This window comes from Xenopus laevis, chromosome 3S, assembly GCF_017654675.1.
Source record: "Xenopus laevis strain J_2021 chromosome 3S, Xenopus_laevis_v10.1, whole genome shotgun sequence".
In the NCBI taxonomy this organism is placed as follows: Eukaryota; Metazoa; Chordata; class Amphibia; order Anura; family Pipidae; genus Xenopus; species Xenopus laevis.
In genome coordinates, this window is record NC_054376.1 from 77544425 (window position 1) to 77560852 (window position 16428).

At 34.8% G+C, this 16428-nt stretch overlaps 1 protein-coding gene across 1 annotated transcript in view; it reads left to right on the plus strand.

Moving 5' to 3' along the window:
* The window catches only part of grm8.S (glutamate receptor, metabotropic 8 S homeolog), a 424459-nt gene that overhangs the window by 1926 nt on the left and 406105 nt on the right, over nucleotides 1–16428 (plus strand). The window contains exon 2 of the mRNA XM_041588525.1: nucleotides 6854–7633. Within this exon, the coding sequence (XP_041444459.1) occupies nucleotides 7109–7633 (525 nt within the window). The 5' untranslated portion in view covers nucleotides 6854–7108. The remainder of the gene's footprint in view (nucleotides 1–6853; nucleotides 7634–16428) is intronic.

The window sequence follows — 16428 nt, forward strand, 5'->3', positions numbered from 1 at the left end:
ATTTCTATGCACAGAAACAAGACATGTCGTATATTTTCCCCTGCTGTACACACTGTGAGTCATATCCGTTTCTCTCAGAGTTACTCATCTCCCAAAAAGATATGGGGAGGAATGATTGTTGTAATGCAGGGAGCCCGTTAGCAACACTGAGCAAAAATCCATCTGCTCAGCAAAATAGCACAAAGATCCCTTGAGGCTTGTTCAGCTGGTGAAAATATATAACAGAATCACAGAATCAAGAAACTGACTGCCTGGCATGTAGCATTTTGTGCAAATAAATTGCATTTTTTGTCAATCTTCTAAGGTACCAAATGAAATGTTATTCTACTTATTTCTATTTCTGTGCTTATACATAATTAGGGAGGAAGTATCTCCTTTCATGGGAAAAGTACCCTCAGGCTTTTAAAAGCTCCCTTTTATAGTGAATATAAATATTCCTTAAATAATTATATTCTCAGCAGAAGCCATTTGTTAGTATATCTGTGATACATAATATACCACAGAGAGAACTAATCACCACTGATTACCAATGTAACATTCATGGCTGCCCTGACATGCTAGCTTCCTAGTGACCTTTATGCCTTGGCTTGATATTTTAATTTCATCAGATAACAGAGGTGAGTCTGATTGTAATCATAGAGACACAACATACATCTAAAAACCTTTACAGCAGTTGACAGGGCATTTTATCTGGTTTATAATATATGGGGTAAGTGAGTATGAAGGAGAATAATACCCAGAAATATGTTTATTTAGAAACATGTATTATTTTTTTCAGCAGAAGATGGAAAAGTTATGGTCCATCTCATTCTGAAACCATTAATCATTTTCTAAATCAGAACATATTCACATTGTGCTCCCTACTCAGCACTGTTTCCTTTTGTGACGTGTTCAAAATTAAAGTGATTGTGACCACTGCAAACTTTCACTGTCTTACAGATAGTTTAATGCTGTATATGCATTTTGTTTTTATTTTGACAGTTGAGTTCAACACTGTACCCGTTTCTTTGCTTTTCACTGTGTCAAAACCACTCAGTTCTGCAGTTCTGTAGGGGTTAGTCAAAACTATTAAGAAAAGTTTTATAAATCAGCCAGGCATAGTGTAGTTTACGTTGAAGTATGTAGGTTGCTGGAATTCTTTTCTTCAGAACAATTCATTTTGCTGGTAAGAAAAAAGCTTGCTATAACCTTGCCACAGTTAGAGCTTCCCTTTTAGAAAAAAATGTAGACCCCTCTCCAAGCATGGAACTGTTCATCTCACTGTGTGTTCATCATCAGCTGGTGAAGGATTACATAGCATGCCTGGAAAATGAGGTGTAAATGAGAAAAATGTCAGCTTACAGAGTACAACTGATTTCACATGACATGAGAAAAAATGTTTTAAGAACTCTGTGGAGGTAAATCCATAAATGGGCTAAGGGTCATTGGAGTTTTATAAAGTGACAATATTCTGACAATATTGTTTCATTCTTTACAAATATTCTTTACAATAATATTTTGTTTATTTGGCATCCATGACTATAATGGCAATATCATTCTACTTCAAATGATTGATACAATATTCTTTAATGCCTTAAACCCCCCCTTCCCAGTTCAGCCTCTAGTCCATGCTTGCATTTGTATTGATCATTCATGTTTCATTTGAAGTTGTAAGGGTGGCAGTGTGAAGGATGGAAGTCAACATATGAACAGCCAATTATATACATGAGCAAGTAACAGCAAACCCAAGTGGTCATGTCAAACACGTTGTTTCTACTGTTGTGTCTTGTCTGCAGTTTTTTAAATAAAAATGTCAGAGAGAAATTCATATTCAAAACATTAAATGCATTAGGATTCGGGGTTGGGGCAGGATTCAGGATTCGGATATATATATATATATATATATATATATATATATATATATATATATATATATATATATATATATATATATATATATTATTTTTATTTTTTTCCTTTGGAGGGGGTGGGGCAGGTAGAGTTCATGTTCTCTAGTAGATTTTACATTATTTGTGGCACTAGGCAGATGGTCCATTGTTTAGTGATGGCCAAGCTTCCCCAACCCTCCTATTGACTTCCTATAGTTCCATAATATGTTAATGATGGAAAGGTATTATCTTCTGCTACAATTGTTTTTTATTTGTATTTTAATCTTCCAGGCTGGTATCATACTTCATAGGCACTTGATCTCTAAACATGGCATTTAATTGAATTATTCAGGTCAGGCAAATGTTGTAACAAAAAAATGCCCCGTTTCAAACACTGAAAAACTCAAAAATTGATTGCTTTTGAATTGTACTTTGCACTTTTCACTGCTTTATCTGCTTGCAACAGAATCACAGACTTTCCAAAGATAAGGGCCAGTGACCTGTTTACATCCCGTGAGACACCATTTTCTATGAGTTTGTGAGGATAAACAAAAGATAGAACTCTGACCATTACAGATGGCAGGCAGGTTGTTCTAGAGAATAAGCCTTCACAACGTCATAGAACATATCCCAGGGAGGTTCATCATTATTGACTGCCAGGATGCATACTGCAGAGTGTTCATGTGTTTTCAGTCTGTAGCCTTTAAGGCAAATAGAGCTGGCAGTAATTTTACAGCAAATGGCAAATACGTCTGGAAATTTCCAGCTGAGTACGTTCTCAAGTAGATGTCTCAGCTGATCAAGCCCCATGGGTGGCTGTTTGTCACATTTTGGAAGACTCTTCCTTTTCAGAGTAAAAGACACTTTGTGACAAATCATTGAGAGAGTTATTGATACCAAGGGACTATTCTACAGTTTTATCATAAGACGATACACAGCTGCTGTTTTCTTCATTAAAGAATAAAATTATAGCAGTTATAGAATTTAAAATAAAGGCCCCAAGACAATATTAAAAAGCATAAGAGAATGCCTGTAAAAATAGCAAATGCTGTTTTCTTTAAAATAGTAAAATATTTTAATTCATACTACTCCAAAATTAAACATACAAATAAAACTACTATTTTTTATCAATCACTGAAATAAAAGCAATATTATTGATAAAAAAAGAAGATCTGTTGAAACTCTGGATCTAAAAATGTAGCTAAATTATTAGTAGACCATTCACAAAGCAAGTTCATGCGCTTTTCCCTTGATGAAGTGTTATTTCTGCATTGGTAAATTGCTTAGAAGTTACATTTTTGTTTTAATTGTGTTGATATGGGTTTAACAGTGCTCAATTACTTAAGTTTAATTCATTTGCTTGTCAGGGCACAACAAATAAAGGGAGCCTGAGTATATGTATTCTGTGTATGTATAGATACATATGTACATTCTTTAAGAAGAAAATCCTTCAGTTCTTTGGTGGATGAAGAGAATTGAAATCTATTTTAAGTCTGCACTTTAGAACTTCCCATAAAGATTAATTGATGCAATGATGTATAGACAGGTGGTTGCATAGAGAGAGAAATGTCCCTGCATGTATAATAATCTTGAAACTTGGGAACATCATTAGGGGGAACAGTTTTTATATAACCCAATGCTATTGGTCTTGTAAAATGGTCTTATACACCCTTAGCTGTTATATGACCACAAAGAGCAATCATCTACAATAATGATTCCCAGGATGATTGACCAAAAAATTTGTCTTTCTGCAAAGATAAAAATTCAGATGTAGGAAAATGAGCTTCATCTGATGTGATCCCCCTCCTTAGCAATTTTAATGCGCTCAATAAAGCCACTATATTGATATTAATCTGCCAGACTCCGTGATTGCTTTGAACAGCGCTCTGCAACGGTAACAGAAGCGTTCATCTGATTGGCCCTGTTAATTTTTCCATACCTTGGTGGCCTGGATTTTAGCCACCTTACACTAGGTTTTTTTTGTTGTGCCATGGCCTTGTATATAAGTGGTTCTCAGTGGCAGCCCTACCATAAATTCCAAACAAGGGTTATGCAATTCATGTTGCCTTCAAAACTCACAAAAGTGGTTATAAGTCGTCTTATCTGGCACACTATTTTCATACTCCCTCTTTGTGTGTGTGTCCAATATACATATGATGCCTTGATCAGATCCTTACTTTTGCTATAAATATGTAGCGAAAATTGTGTTCCCTTTAGATATTTGGACAGAGCTGGATTTACATAGTGGGCACCCCTAGGCCTGCTGCCATTCGTCACCCCGTCCCCTCCCTTTTGTTCGCGCAAATTTTCATTGGGATGAGAGCAATGGGAATTGGCACTCAGGAAATTAACCCCAGTGTGGGTGCCAACCTAGGCCCAGGCCTTGTGGCCTTTCCACAAATCCGGGCCTGTATTTGGACCTGTTGCACATGCACAATACTATTTTTTATCACACAAAGTGAATGAAAAAGAAAATAGTATTACACTAAAGAAAAAAATCAAACATAACTTGATTTTTGCCAGAATATCACCAAATAATACTCCTTTGAGTTTGTTTTCATTATACATTTCTTATGATACCACAGTGAACAAGCTGTGCAGGGTCATAAAAATTGTCAGAAGGAGCCTTCCTGAATGGATTGTGCATTACATTAAATAAAGACAAAATAACTACTGCAGAAGCAAGAACTAGGCACATTAATGGTTGCAAAAATATCCCAATTGAAACACTATCTATTTAGCACTTGTGCCTACTTGTGCTCTTGTAAAAAACTCCTCTGAGCCCTTGAACCTGTTGAACTTATAGATGTTGTAGGCACTTCACCGTTTTGTGCCCAAATGCATGCTTTTGTGTGACCCTGAAATGAATCACAAAGATTTGTGCTTGATAACAACAGATGCAAAAACTCAGGAATTTAGCTACTTTATTCTCACGTTTAACACTTATCAAATTCAACTGCTTCCCTGTATAAAGTGCTTCCTACTTGTACCTTTAGTATTTAGTATTAAATACAGCATTAAAGTCAAGTTGATATTGCTAGGAAGATGTCAGACTCACTAATAAGGAGAACTGCAATAGTGGTACAGTTCCTGACACTCTGACATATTTATGCTGTGTTAAGACTTTTATTTTATCATATGATTGCAGTTTTCCATTCCATAGATTTTACTAGAAGTAAAGCCGTTAAGATGCACCGGGCTCATTTGGTTTTGTAAGTTAGCTTCTATCACTACTACTATAAATTCCTTAGCCTCAAAAGACAATTTTGGATATTATTTTCTCTGTAATGATTTCACAAATGATTTCATTTCAATTCCAGGTTCCATCCCACTTGAGCACTTCCTTCAATGGCAGCCTTTAAAATATATATGGGCTCATGAAAAATACATTTGTACTATTTTTAGTTTCATGATATTTTTCTATTATCCCTGGTAGTCCATGCTTACTTTGCTTATGATAATATTGTTCATTAGATTTTACCATAGTATAAATCACCTCCAGATGTGCTTGCACTGCAGAAACAAAAATTCATATTAGTATATAAAACGAATGTTTTCCTAAGAATTGCACTTTATCTCTGCAGTCATTTCTTACATTTCTTGGAGTACTTCTGGATGTTGTTTTCATTCACAAAATGTTGGTGATGCATTGGGGCATATGTAGGAGAAGTAAAACATTGGGCTATATTTCTATCTAAGGTCTTTTAAATAACAGCACTAGATTTTCTATCTATGGTCTTTTTAATGTAAGTATTTACAGCAGGGTAAAAGCTTTACTTAATTGCTGATTGTGCTTCTAAACTCTACAACAAGAATGTGCCTTGCCTGAAACAGAGATAGGAAAACTATTAAATAGTGGATTGTGGGCCTCAGAGCTATCTTATTGACCCAATAACACATCAATGCAGTGGGATTAAAGGTGCCTCATTGACCCATGGGCATCACTTTTCTTGACATAGAAAAATTATATTTGCCTTAAAAGTGGCAACAAAAGATTAATAGTAGAGGTCTAATTAAGCTAAATGTATTTGTAGTAGTAAGGTAATTTTGCCTTGGAGTCTAAGGGGCCCGTTTACTAACAATCACGTTCTATTTTTTTCATGAATCTCTACAAATTTGTTTTTTTTATATATTTCTATAAAACTCTTAAAATTCAAGATTTATCAACTGTAAAAACACCTCTAATACAAAACTGTAAGAAAAACTAAAATTTTTTGAGGTTTTTGTATTTTTAGCGCATCATCCAGCTTTTTTAATAACTTTCATGGCATTTGTTATTTTAGAGAAATAGAGTTTAATCGTGTATATCTAATATAAGTAATTAAAAAAATTTAATTAAGAGTTTAATATTGGTTTCAAAAACCTCTAAAACCACTAAAATCCAACCTTTAATAAATGGGCCTCTAAGGCTAATAGAAAAAATATGCTGCAACTTCTATCTGATTTGTGTCAAAATGTAAGCTCAGTTGTGTTTGGACACAACTTACCACAATAATAATGAAAAAAATATGCAGCATTGCTTTGTGGGTAAACAAATGGTAATTTGTACATTGCACGTTTGGTCATACATGACCCTTAAGGTTACCAAAGTACAATCTCATGTACAAGGTCTCTCTCATATACATTTCATACAATACTCACACACTGAATGCCACTTTATTTATTCATTATGTTCATAGCATGGTAACTTATAGAATAGCACAATATAACTATAAGCTATGAGTCTGCTGAAAGGAATATGTGGGATATAAATTACATATCTAAAAAAATGGATGTCGTTCTCATCTAAACCAAACAAGTGGCTTGTTATAGTTTCATAACTGGAAACCATCATTTGAAATAAATCTGTTGTAATAAATGTTGTAATAATTTGTTGGACATTTGACATTGCATTTAGTGTTAAGGTTTGTTGAGGTTGGCTAATTTTATTAAATAAATAATGCACCCTGTGCTTTAAACCTTTTTTATTGATTTTGATTTTATAGGATAAAGTTATGTGAAAATTCATCAAGTAAGACATGACTTGGAGACTACCAGTTCCTGAACCTGAATACATGAAAAGACTACCTGATCATATGAAGTTGCTGTACTGGATTTATTAAATGGATTGTCTTAACTTTGCTTGGCTCTGAGAGTATACTGCTACATTATGTTATTCTTTATTGGGCACTGATGGTTACATCTGGAAGGTGCAGCTTGAAAAGACTTAATTTTTCATATCAGAATTCTCAATTGCAATTATGTTGTCGAGACAAGTAACATACAAAAGCACCCAATCAACTCTTTGCCCCTGCATTTTATTTTTAGCAATGTATGTGTTCTGGATATCAAGCATGATGCAAACAACTAATGGCCAGGAATATGCTCACTCCATCAGGGTTGAAGGGGATGTTATACTTGGAGGTCTCTTCCCAGTCCATGCAAGAGGAGAACGTGGTGTGCCATGTGGAGATCTAAAAAAAGAGAAAGGAATTCACAGACTAGAGGCAATGATGTATGCCATTGATCAGATTAATAAGGACCCAGACTTTCTTCCAAACATTACATTAGGGGTGCGCATCCTTGATACCTGCTCAAGGGATACATATGCCTTAGAGCAATCCTTAACCTTTGTGCAAGCTTTAATAGAAAAAGATGCTTCAGATGTCAGATGTGCCAATGGAGACCCTCCTATTTTTACAAAGCCTGATAAAATTGTTTGTGTAATAGGAGCTGCATCAAGTTCAGTATCTATCATGGTTGCCAATATTCTAAGGCTTTTTAAGGTAAGATAAAGCCTCATTTTATGTTTTTTTCCTTTTCCAATAAAGTTGATATGACTAACACACTTTTTCTTTCAAGTACAATAATGTATGCAAAGCCTGTTTCTCTTAATGGTTTACATTGGCAAACTTTGATAACAGCATGTGAGTACTAAAGAAAATGAACTGTTTCTCTGCCAAGAGACTTTACAATATTGCTTACTAATTTTAATGACCCATTTTCCCCTGTTAGTGCTGGAATCATCTTTGTAACAAGCGAAGATTATCTGGTACAAAACCGTATTTTTGTCTTGATAGAAAAGACAAAAAATATTCTTGCTTTGCTCTTTTATTCTCTTCTCAGCTAGGAAAGGAACACCATTAACAAAATAAATTGATCTATAAATTTTGTTTAGAAACACTGCTGCAGTTACTGCCAGAAAGGAAATATGTAGATTTAATAGTATTTCACAAATGATAATCAATCAAAACACAAAACTGTAGCAGATTCTTTAACACTTACAAAAACAGCAACCCAAATTCAGCAAAAAAGTAATAAGAATTAGCTTCTTGTTTTAACTGAATTAAATGTAATACTCACTTTCTATATGACTGTATCATTGATGTATATCTACAATGTTCTGAAATGTTTTAACTGGAGTTGAAAATATGTCTATTTTGAATACATTCTCATATAACTCAGGATATGTCTGGTTTAAAATATAAAATCACACAAAAAAAACCAAAACTTCATTTTCCTGTCTAGTTGACTTCTAAGGTCAGTACATAGACATAATTTGCAGTGTTACACTTTGTAGACATTTATGAAGATTGTCTGGAAACTGACAACAAAATTAGCAGATTGTTTTTTCTCTGGATTTCTTCAGGTTTTGCCTGTTGGAAGTAATTATTGCTTCTGATAGCCTACTGTAATTATACATAACCTTGCACATATCAGGTTACATATAATGTCCTCCTCATTCAAGACAAGTGGCGTAAATACAAATATGAGCATGCCGGTGATATATCAATGTTTTATTGTGGAGCCTACTTATTAGTTTAAATTCTTCCATATCAACCATCCAAGCTAAACTATTAGTATCTCTGCCAATGAATAAGACTGTATGGCCTTAACACACAGTAGTAATTTACATTTTTTTTTTCTTTCCTGTTGCCAATTTAGAATTTATCATTCCTGAGCCAAATATTACAGGGTGCCTATGAACTAGTTTATACGTTTTATATTTGGAATATTAATGTGCATTTCTTATGCTTTGTTGTTGAGCCCCCCCCCCCAAAGATCTGGAAACATAAATAGTCTGTTTGGCAGCTATGTGACGCTTTTGGCAAGAGATATAAAATTGCCTTCCTAATAATTTAAAAATGTCTCCCTTCTGTTAAAATTATTGCTCACATTTGTTCTAGCAGCATGTAAGTGTGTATTGAAAATAAATTACATGATTTATCCTGCAGTGCCATTAAATTGCCTGGAGGCCATTCCTATTTTCATATACTTGTTGAAGTGGAAACAAATTAATATTGTACAGCTGTATACTGGAAATAATGCACACATTGTAAGAAATTAGACTTTAGAAGAAGGCAGTAGGCCATAGACCAAGTACCATTTTAATGGTTAGGGAACTGTAAGGTGTTAAATAATCACTAGGTGATTTATAAGATCATTATGTTCTACAATAAGGGATATCATTATGTACTACAATAGGGGATACATTATTCTATAGCATATTTTATGATTTTAACTATATACGTTGCTTGAATGAACCCCATTAATTGGTCTTTTGGGCTTCACTGATACTGATTTTACCACATTTTCTGTTTTCAAACTGAAATTGTGGACACACTATTAAGTACAGTATATATTTTTATCGATTTTATTAATGGCACTTGTTATTTTCTGTAGCCTGCAATACTTATTTTTCCATGATGGTGGTTAGCATAGTCTTTAAATGTAATCATTATTATTAAAGTCACTGCGACACACACAGATCCTTTTGTTATCTTAAACACAAACCTGCCTAATTTTAGTTTTTTACTGGGTGTTGACATAAATTGGTGATATCTTTTAATTGATAGAATTATTCTAAAGCATTCTGAGGTTTTGATATTTATTTATAAACAGCAACCTGCTTAGTTAGAAATCTAACATTTATGAGAATAACATTGACTGGCTGGTTGTATTATTTGAAAAAACTAAAGTCTTGTTTGTGGTACTGGAACAGTTAAACTGGCATTGATTGCATCTGGTAATATATTTCAGTTGAGTAACATTATGAACCAACCTTTTGAATAAGGAGCTCTAGAATTCAAATCTGTTTTGAGTCAAGTTCTTCTCTAAGCTAACTTATCATGTGGTTCATAGCTTGCTTACTATAAAAAAAATCTTAGTTTGATCACTATAAAAGAAATTGTCATAAGTGCAAAGGCAGAACTACCAGGGGTGTGGCGGGTAAGATTGCACCCGGAATCGCCGAATGATCACACAAAAATTTCATCTGGAGGGGGCTGGGGTTATAGGCAAAAGTGCATGGCCTACACCCGAGCCCAGGAACTAGTTGTTCCTTTATTGATAAAGTGTATTTGCCAGCACACACTTAAAGGAAAAGAACAGTCAGGCTCACTGGGGTGTCAATTTTTTTTGGCTCCCCCAATGATTAAAATGTGTTACTTTTCCCTGCTCTGGCACACATCTTTAAAAACACCCCACTGGCTTAGGATATTTCAGTAGGACATTGTACCTTCATCTTTTTTGTTTCTCCCAGTATCATTTGCTGGGCACAAGGTGACTTCATTAAGAGGGTATTCACTCTTAATAAATTGATATGAATTTTTAATTTAAATATTGCACTTGTAAAAATATTATTAAAAGGAGGGGCAATTCACCATGTTATTTACACTTTGCACCCTGTACATAAAAGAATTACTGAATGCCCCTGGGCTTGAAATCAGGGTGCTGAGACCTGCATTTCCCCCTAATGAATACAGCACTGTCTGCATTTGGCCACACTGTATTCACTGTATTCATGAGGGGTAGGTCCGTCCAATAAGTTGCGTGTTGTTCAGTGGGCTCAAGATGAAATAGCTGACCTGCACCTGCCGATGCTGCACTCTGCATCTCACTCTGTGAAGTACAGAGTGCAGTCAGACCCTGGAAAAATCTGCTTTTGATTGATCACTAAAGGACCAATTTTGCTTGCACCCCTTAGTGTTCTTGCAATTCTGTCCAGGTCCTCTGTAAATGACAACGTCTTGCACCAATTCAATTCAGTAATGGGAAAATCTGTTATTTTGCCAGAGAGGGTTATTGAGGTTTATAAGGGGATCAACTAGCACTATTTTCCTATGGTTAAAATATTTTAATATAAATAGATACAAAAAACTACAAATAGTAATGTCTGTGTATACTGAAACATGGGTTCACAACTGAATATCATATGAAACACCCACCTTATTCATTTACATTGATTATAGTATTGGATTCTATTGATGCTATATTCTTGAAGCCAGTCTCCATGACGTTTTCTAATCTTTTTCCCATCCTGATAAAATCTCTTTAGAATCCCATTAGATTGGATAAAATTCATCTACGGGTGAAAACAGAATTTATGAAGTTAACGAAAAAGATCTAATAAATGTCAGTGTCATGAAGCAGCATCTAAATGATGCATCTCAGCGATGCACAATATGTTGGTGCTCTATAAATACATGTTTATAATAATAATAATAATCTGAGTCTTAAAGACAGACTGCATAGCAATAACAGACAGGAAGCTACAGAGGAAGCAGACCCTGCAGCTGCAGAGTAGCCTAGGAAGTATAGGGGGCCCCATAAAGCCTTAATTAATGAGCAAATTCAACATATTTTATGAAAAAGAACAACCTCTGGACATGTTGGCCCTTAAATTAATTTGCTGTGGGGCCAAGTAACATCTAGTTACTGCAAATGATAACAGACTTCCATTTGGAAACAATGTTAGACAAAATAGGTTAAGTTCTAGGACAGTAAAACATTTAGACATTTTCAGATTTAAATTTTGTGCAATCTGTCACGATTAAAAAGTAGAATATATGATGCTTTGTGTTTGCAAACTTGCTCATGTGCTGACAAGAATCTAAATCAAGCATGTCCAACCTATGACCCTACAGCTGTCAAGGCATGCTGGGTGTTGTATTTCAAATACAGCAGGAGGTGAGGAGGCTGATCTAAGTCAACCAAATATTTAAAGTTATTGCATCATTAAGCTAGCCCCCAATGGCCCCTGTTTTTATTTATTTTCCAAATCTTTTTGCATAGCACATTTGTTGCCATAGTTACAGTGCTATAAAACTCACCTGCCAGTCTGACAAATAATGAAAAAAAATATCTGTAGTCGTCTTAGATTGACAGCTTTAAGTGTTTTGAAATTAATGACAGGCAGAGGTACAGTTCTGATGATCTGTGGGTGGAAAAGGATATGCATGAATGGGAAGAAAGATTCTCATTGGGAGTAATTTCCCCACCGTTATTAGGAATTGGTTGCAGGACTGTGTATTAGCCTAACACTGCCCTGGCGAATCCTCGGCTGCTTTTAATCCCCTCATTTTCTGAGTACAGGCATCAGATACAGAGCTGCACAAGCTTTGTGATTGTTATACGGCAGCTAGAGGGGCTGACTTGGGATTATTGTGCTTTGCAAAAAACGAAGGAAGAAAAAGAAAAATCTACAACTTCCAATAAGCTCAAGAGAAATTGCCTTGCTTGTTCAGACATGTGAAGGTTAATAAAAAAATATATGGATTAAAAATTAAAAACAGTTTTTAATGTAAAATTGTTTTGTGCCTGGTTCTTTTTGTATCCCCGTATCCCCTTGAAAACTGTGGGTGATGCAGTTATTTTTAAACATGTGGCATTTTAAAGAGACGTTGGCAAGTTGAATAATGCACGGTTGAAAACCAAATCATAGATCATAACTGGCATTTCTAGTGCAGATATGTACTTTGAATCACTATACTAAGAAGAGTATTGGGTAAGAGTTAATTAAGAAAGTAAACTGCACACTGAACCTTTCATTAGTTAAGAAGCAAGAAACAGACATGGGAATGGGGCTATGATTTGTCTCAAATACCAGCAATTTGTCTTGTGAAACCATGACAGCCTACGCCTGATTTCCATTATGCAATGAAACTGCAAATAGTGTTCCTCTGCAGTCTTGATCAATATGGGGTCACATGGTGTCTCCTCTGGGAAAATCTCCTATTTACCCATGTAATTGATGTAGCACAGTTCCTCGAAAAAATAGGAGACATCTCCTTTATACCTAATTATGGACCCAGACTAAGTACCTCTTGTTAAAAGGAAAATTCATTATCTCATTGAAATATTTTGATTACTTTCCCTAGCAAAAAAAAAAAAGATTTGAAGAGTTAAACTTTGCCCTTCATTCTGTTTTTAAATAATGAGGATGACATTCATGTTTTACATGGTACTTTGTTCTTGTGAAGATATGAACTTTCATGAGCATTTATTGACAAGGGGCAAAGGAGGGTTGTTTATTACAATATGAAAGAACTATTGATTTGATTCTATATTTGGCATTACAGTCTCCTGGCTAAGTTGTTATGTTAGTAAAATCAACCAGATAATTATAGGACACAGCTGAAAACACATTACCACACATATATAAACACAAGCACAACAACACACATTTTCCACACCCTCCTGACCAGGAGCAACAGTTCTTATGCAAAATGTCACACAGGTTTGTGTAATTGTATCTCTATTGGTACCGGTAAATTGGAAATTATGGAAACATAGTAAAAACACTAGTGAGACAGGACTGGTTCAAGGGTCAACATTAACATTGGCAACTATAAATATAAAACCTTCAAAGATTTTTGAAAACATTGCATTTTTGGAAACTCCAAAAAGTCCAGTGACATATTTTCTTTACCTTGCTAATTTGTAAAACAGAAAGAAGATTTCTGCTGCCTAGCAGACATATAACTGGCCTTATTAGCTTTTTGATGTATAGTAGCTAGAGGCTTTGTTTCAATATGATGTGGTCATGGCATTAAAAGAGAAAATGTTTCAAAGCTTATAAAAATGGTTGACATGATGGAATTTTTTTTAGTACGACCAAGATAACAGCTTAACCACGTATATTCAAGACTTTACCAGAACTGATAATAGAATGTCTACACATTTTGCCATACACATCTCACTTCAGTTTTTATGTGACAATTTTACTCTTTTAAAGATTTAGTGACACTTAAAAAATATATAGGTCATGTTGGTTGTTTTTCGCTGATGGGTCTGTGTATGTAAGTTCCTAGACCTGACTTTTTTACCAAGCTGTCTTTTTGCCAAGACTGTCCCTTCTCAACCTGTCAGCTAGAATTTCTTATGCTAATAGACTACTGTTGCCCCCTCATAGAGGAATATGGGGGATCAGATAGGCATTGGAAAAAATATTTTTATGGCTAATTCATAAATAGTATGGAAAGACAATGTTATGATAGATGTAAAAAAGGTTTCAACTTCATGTGTATGTCTTTAATTTTGGTGTGCATCTCTACAGACATGGGAAACACATCTGGTTAGATAAAAGTATCTGAGCAGAAACCTTTAGTACCTGCAGTGGAGAGCCAGCACTCATCAAGTGGAATCTATTAATGCTGGGTCTGAGCATTCATTCATATTATTCAATTAAAGAATACGAGCATCCCTAGCTCTTAAATATATTGATTATCAAAAATAATACATAGGCAGCTGTATTGATGCACTTGGATGTGGTGGCTATGTTTGTTCCCTGTTAGCAAACAATGATAATGCAAGCTGCTTATTACTATGCTGTCTAGTTAGAACCCTATACAGGACCCAGCCTCAGTGCTCAGATGTTGTACTTATAGTTCATCAGTATGAAAAGACATGTGAGAAATCAGCCATGGGTTTTAAATTCTGGGCATTCTTGGTTTGTGAGTGGAAGAAATATAAAGATCTCCAAGGACAATCCCTGACATTTAGTAAAGTAGCAATGCAAGCAATGTATTCACGCCTTCCCCTTTAGGGGAAGTGCTTTAAAAGTAGCTGCTTCTCATGAAGTAAATAGATGGGCAGAGGGCACTGATATTCTGTCAGTGGCACATTATGACATTTACATCAAATTGATTAAAATTGTTGGTAAATTGTAATGACATCCATCTCAGTTTAGTCCTTCTTGGAAGGTTCATATTGGGTCAGTATAACTTGTAGTTTGTTGTTGAAGATCAGATTTATTGCAGACACAATTAAGAAGATACTCTTTGTTTTTTTATTTAATTAAATTTTTCTTTATTTTTATGAAGATAATTAAGTAGGGGGTACAAAAAGAAGAAGCGGATAAGGGGTTAGGGGCCAATTCACCAAGGGTCGAATATCGAGGGTTAATTAACCCTCGATATTCGACTGGGAATTAAAATCCTTCGACTTCGAATATCGAAGTCGAAGGATTTTAGGGCAAATAGTTCGATCGAACGATCGAAGGAATAATCCTTGGATCGAACAATTAAATCCTTCGAATCGAAAGATTCAAAGGATTTTAATCCAACGATCGAAGGATTATCCTTAGGAAAAGCCTATGGGGACCTTCCCCATAGGCTAACATTGACTTCGGTAGCTTTTAGATGGCGGACTAGGGGGTCGAAGTTTTTTCTTAAAGAGACAGTACTTCGACTATCGAATGGTCGAATAGTCGAACGATTTTTAGTTCGAATCGTTCCATTCGAAGTCGAAGGTCGAAGTAGCCCAAAAAACACTTCGAAATTCGAAGTTTTTTTACTTCGAATCCTTCACTCGAAGTTAGTGAATCGGCCCCCATGTATACAATACTATGAATACAGTTAAAATACATAAATAAAGTTGCACAATAGTGTCTGTTTTTAGTAGACACTTTTTTGTATATGCATTTATAGTGAAAATCCTACCTGCTCAGTGGACACTAAGGGGGTTATTTATTAAAGTCCGATTTTTTTCTGGTTGGACTTTTAAAGAGGAAAACCACCATTTTTTTGTAGAATATAAAAACTTGAATTTTTGTGATTTATTAAACCCCAACGGTATTAAAAGTCTGAATAAAAAAGTACTCCAACTCTGATCTGCAGTTTTCAGCGACAAATCAAAAAAATTAATACGATTCGGATTTTTCAAAATTTTAAGGATTTTTTTTCCGCACAAGAAATATTTGGAAAAACTTATTGATAAATAGGGAAAAGCTTATTCTGATTTGATCTGAGTAGTTTTCAGAAAATAGTGAGAACTTTTTTGGATTTTGCAAAATAACCCCCTAAATGTGTATGTGCTAATTCATCAGTACAAAAAATGAAAGCTCATGTCATGGAACACATTACTTTAGTGCCATAGTGCTGCTCTATTTCTGTTTATTTAGAGCAGATCAATGACTATGTATATACACCTACAGACAACGTCTACTGTTGGGCTTTACTGGCACTTTAATAAAGTGTAACATGTTAAGTATATGGTTATTTTGAGCCTGTCTACTGGAAACACATCAGGCTGTAACTTACATAAGGAATGTTTAAGAACATTCATGTGCAATGACATTTCCTATCTTTCATAGAAAATACACTTATTTGCTGAAAGAGTGAATAAGCAATTACAGTGTTTCAAAACATACTCATGCTTTTACATGTAATAAACCCAGTTGGCAATACATTGATTTATTACTTTGCTGACATGGTATCAATCAACTTTGAAAAGCTTGCTTCTTTCTTATAAAAAGAAACAACATTACAACATTGCAAACATTCATACTGATTGTACCGCA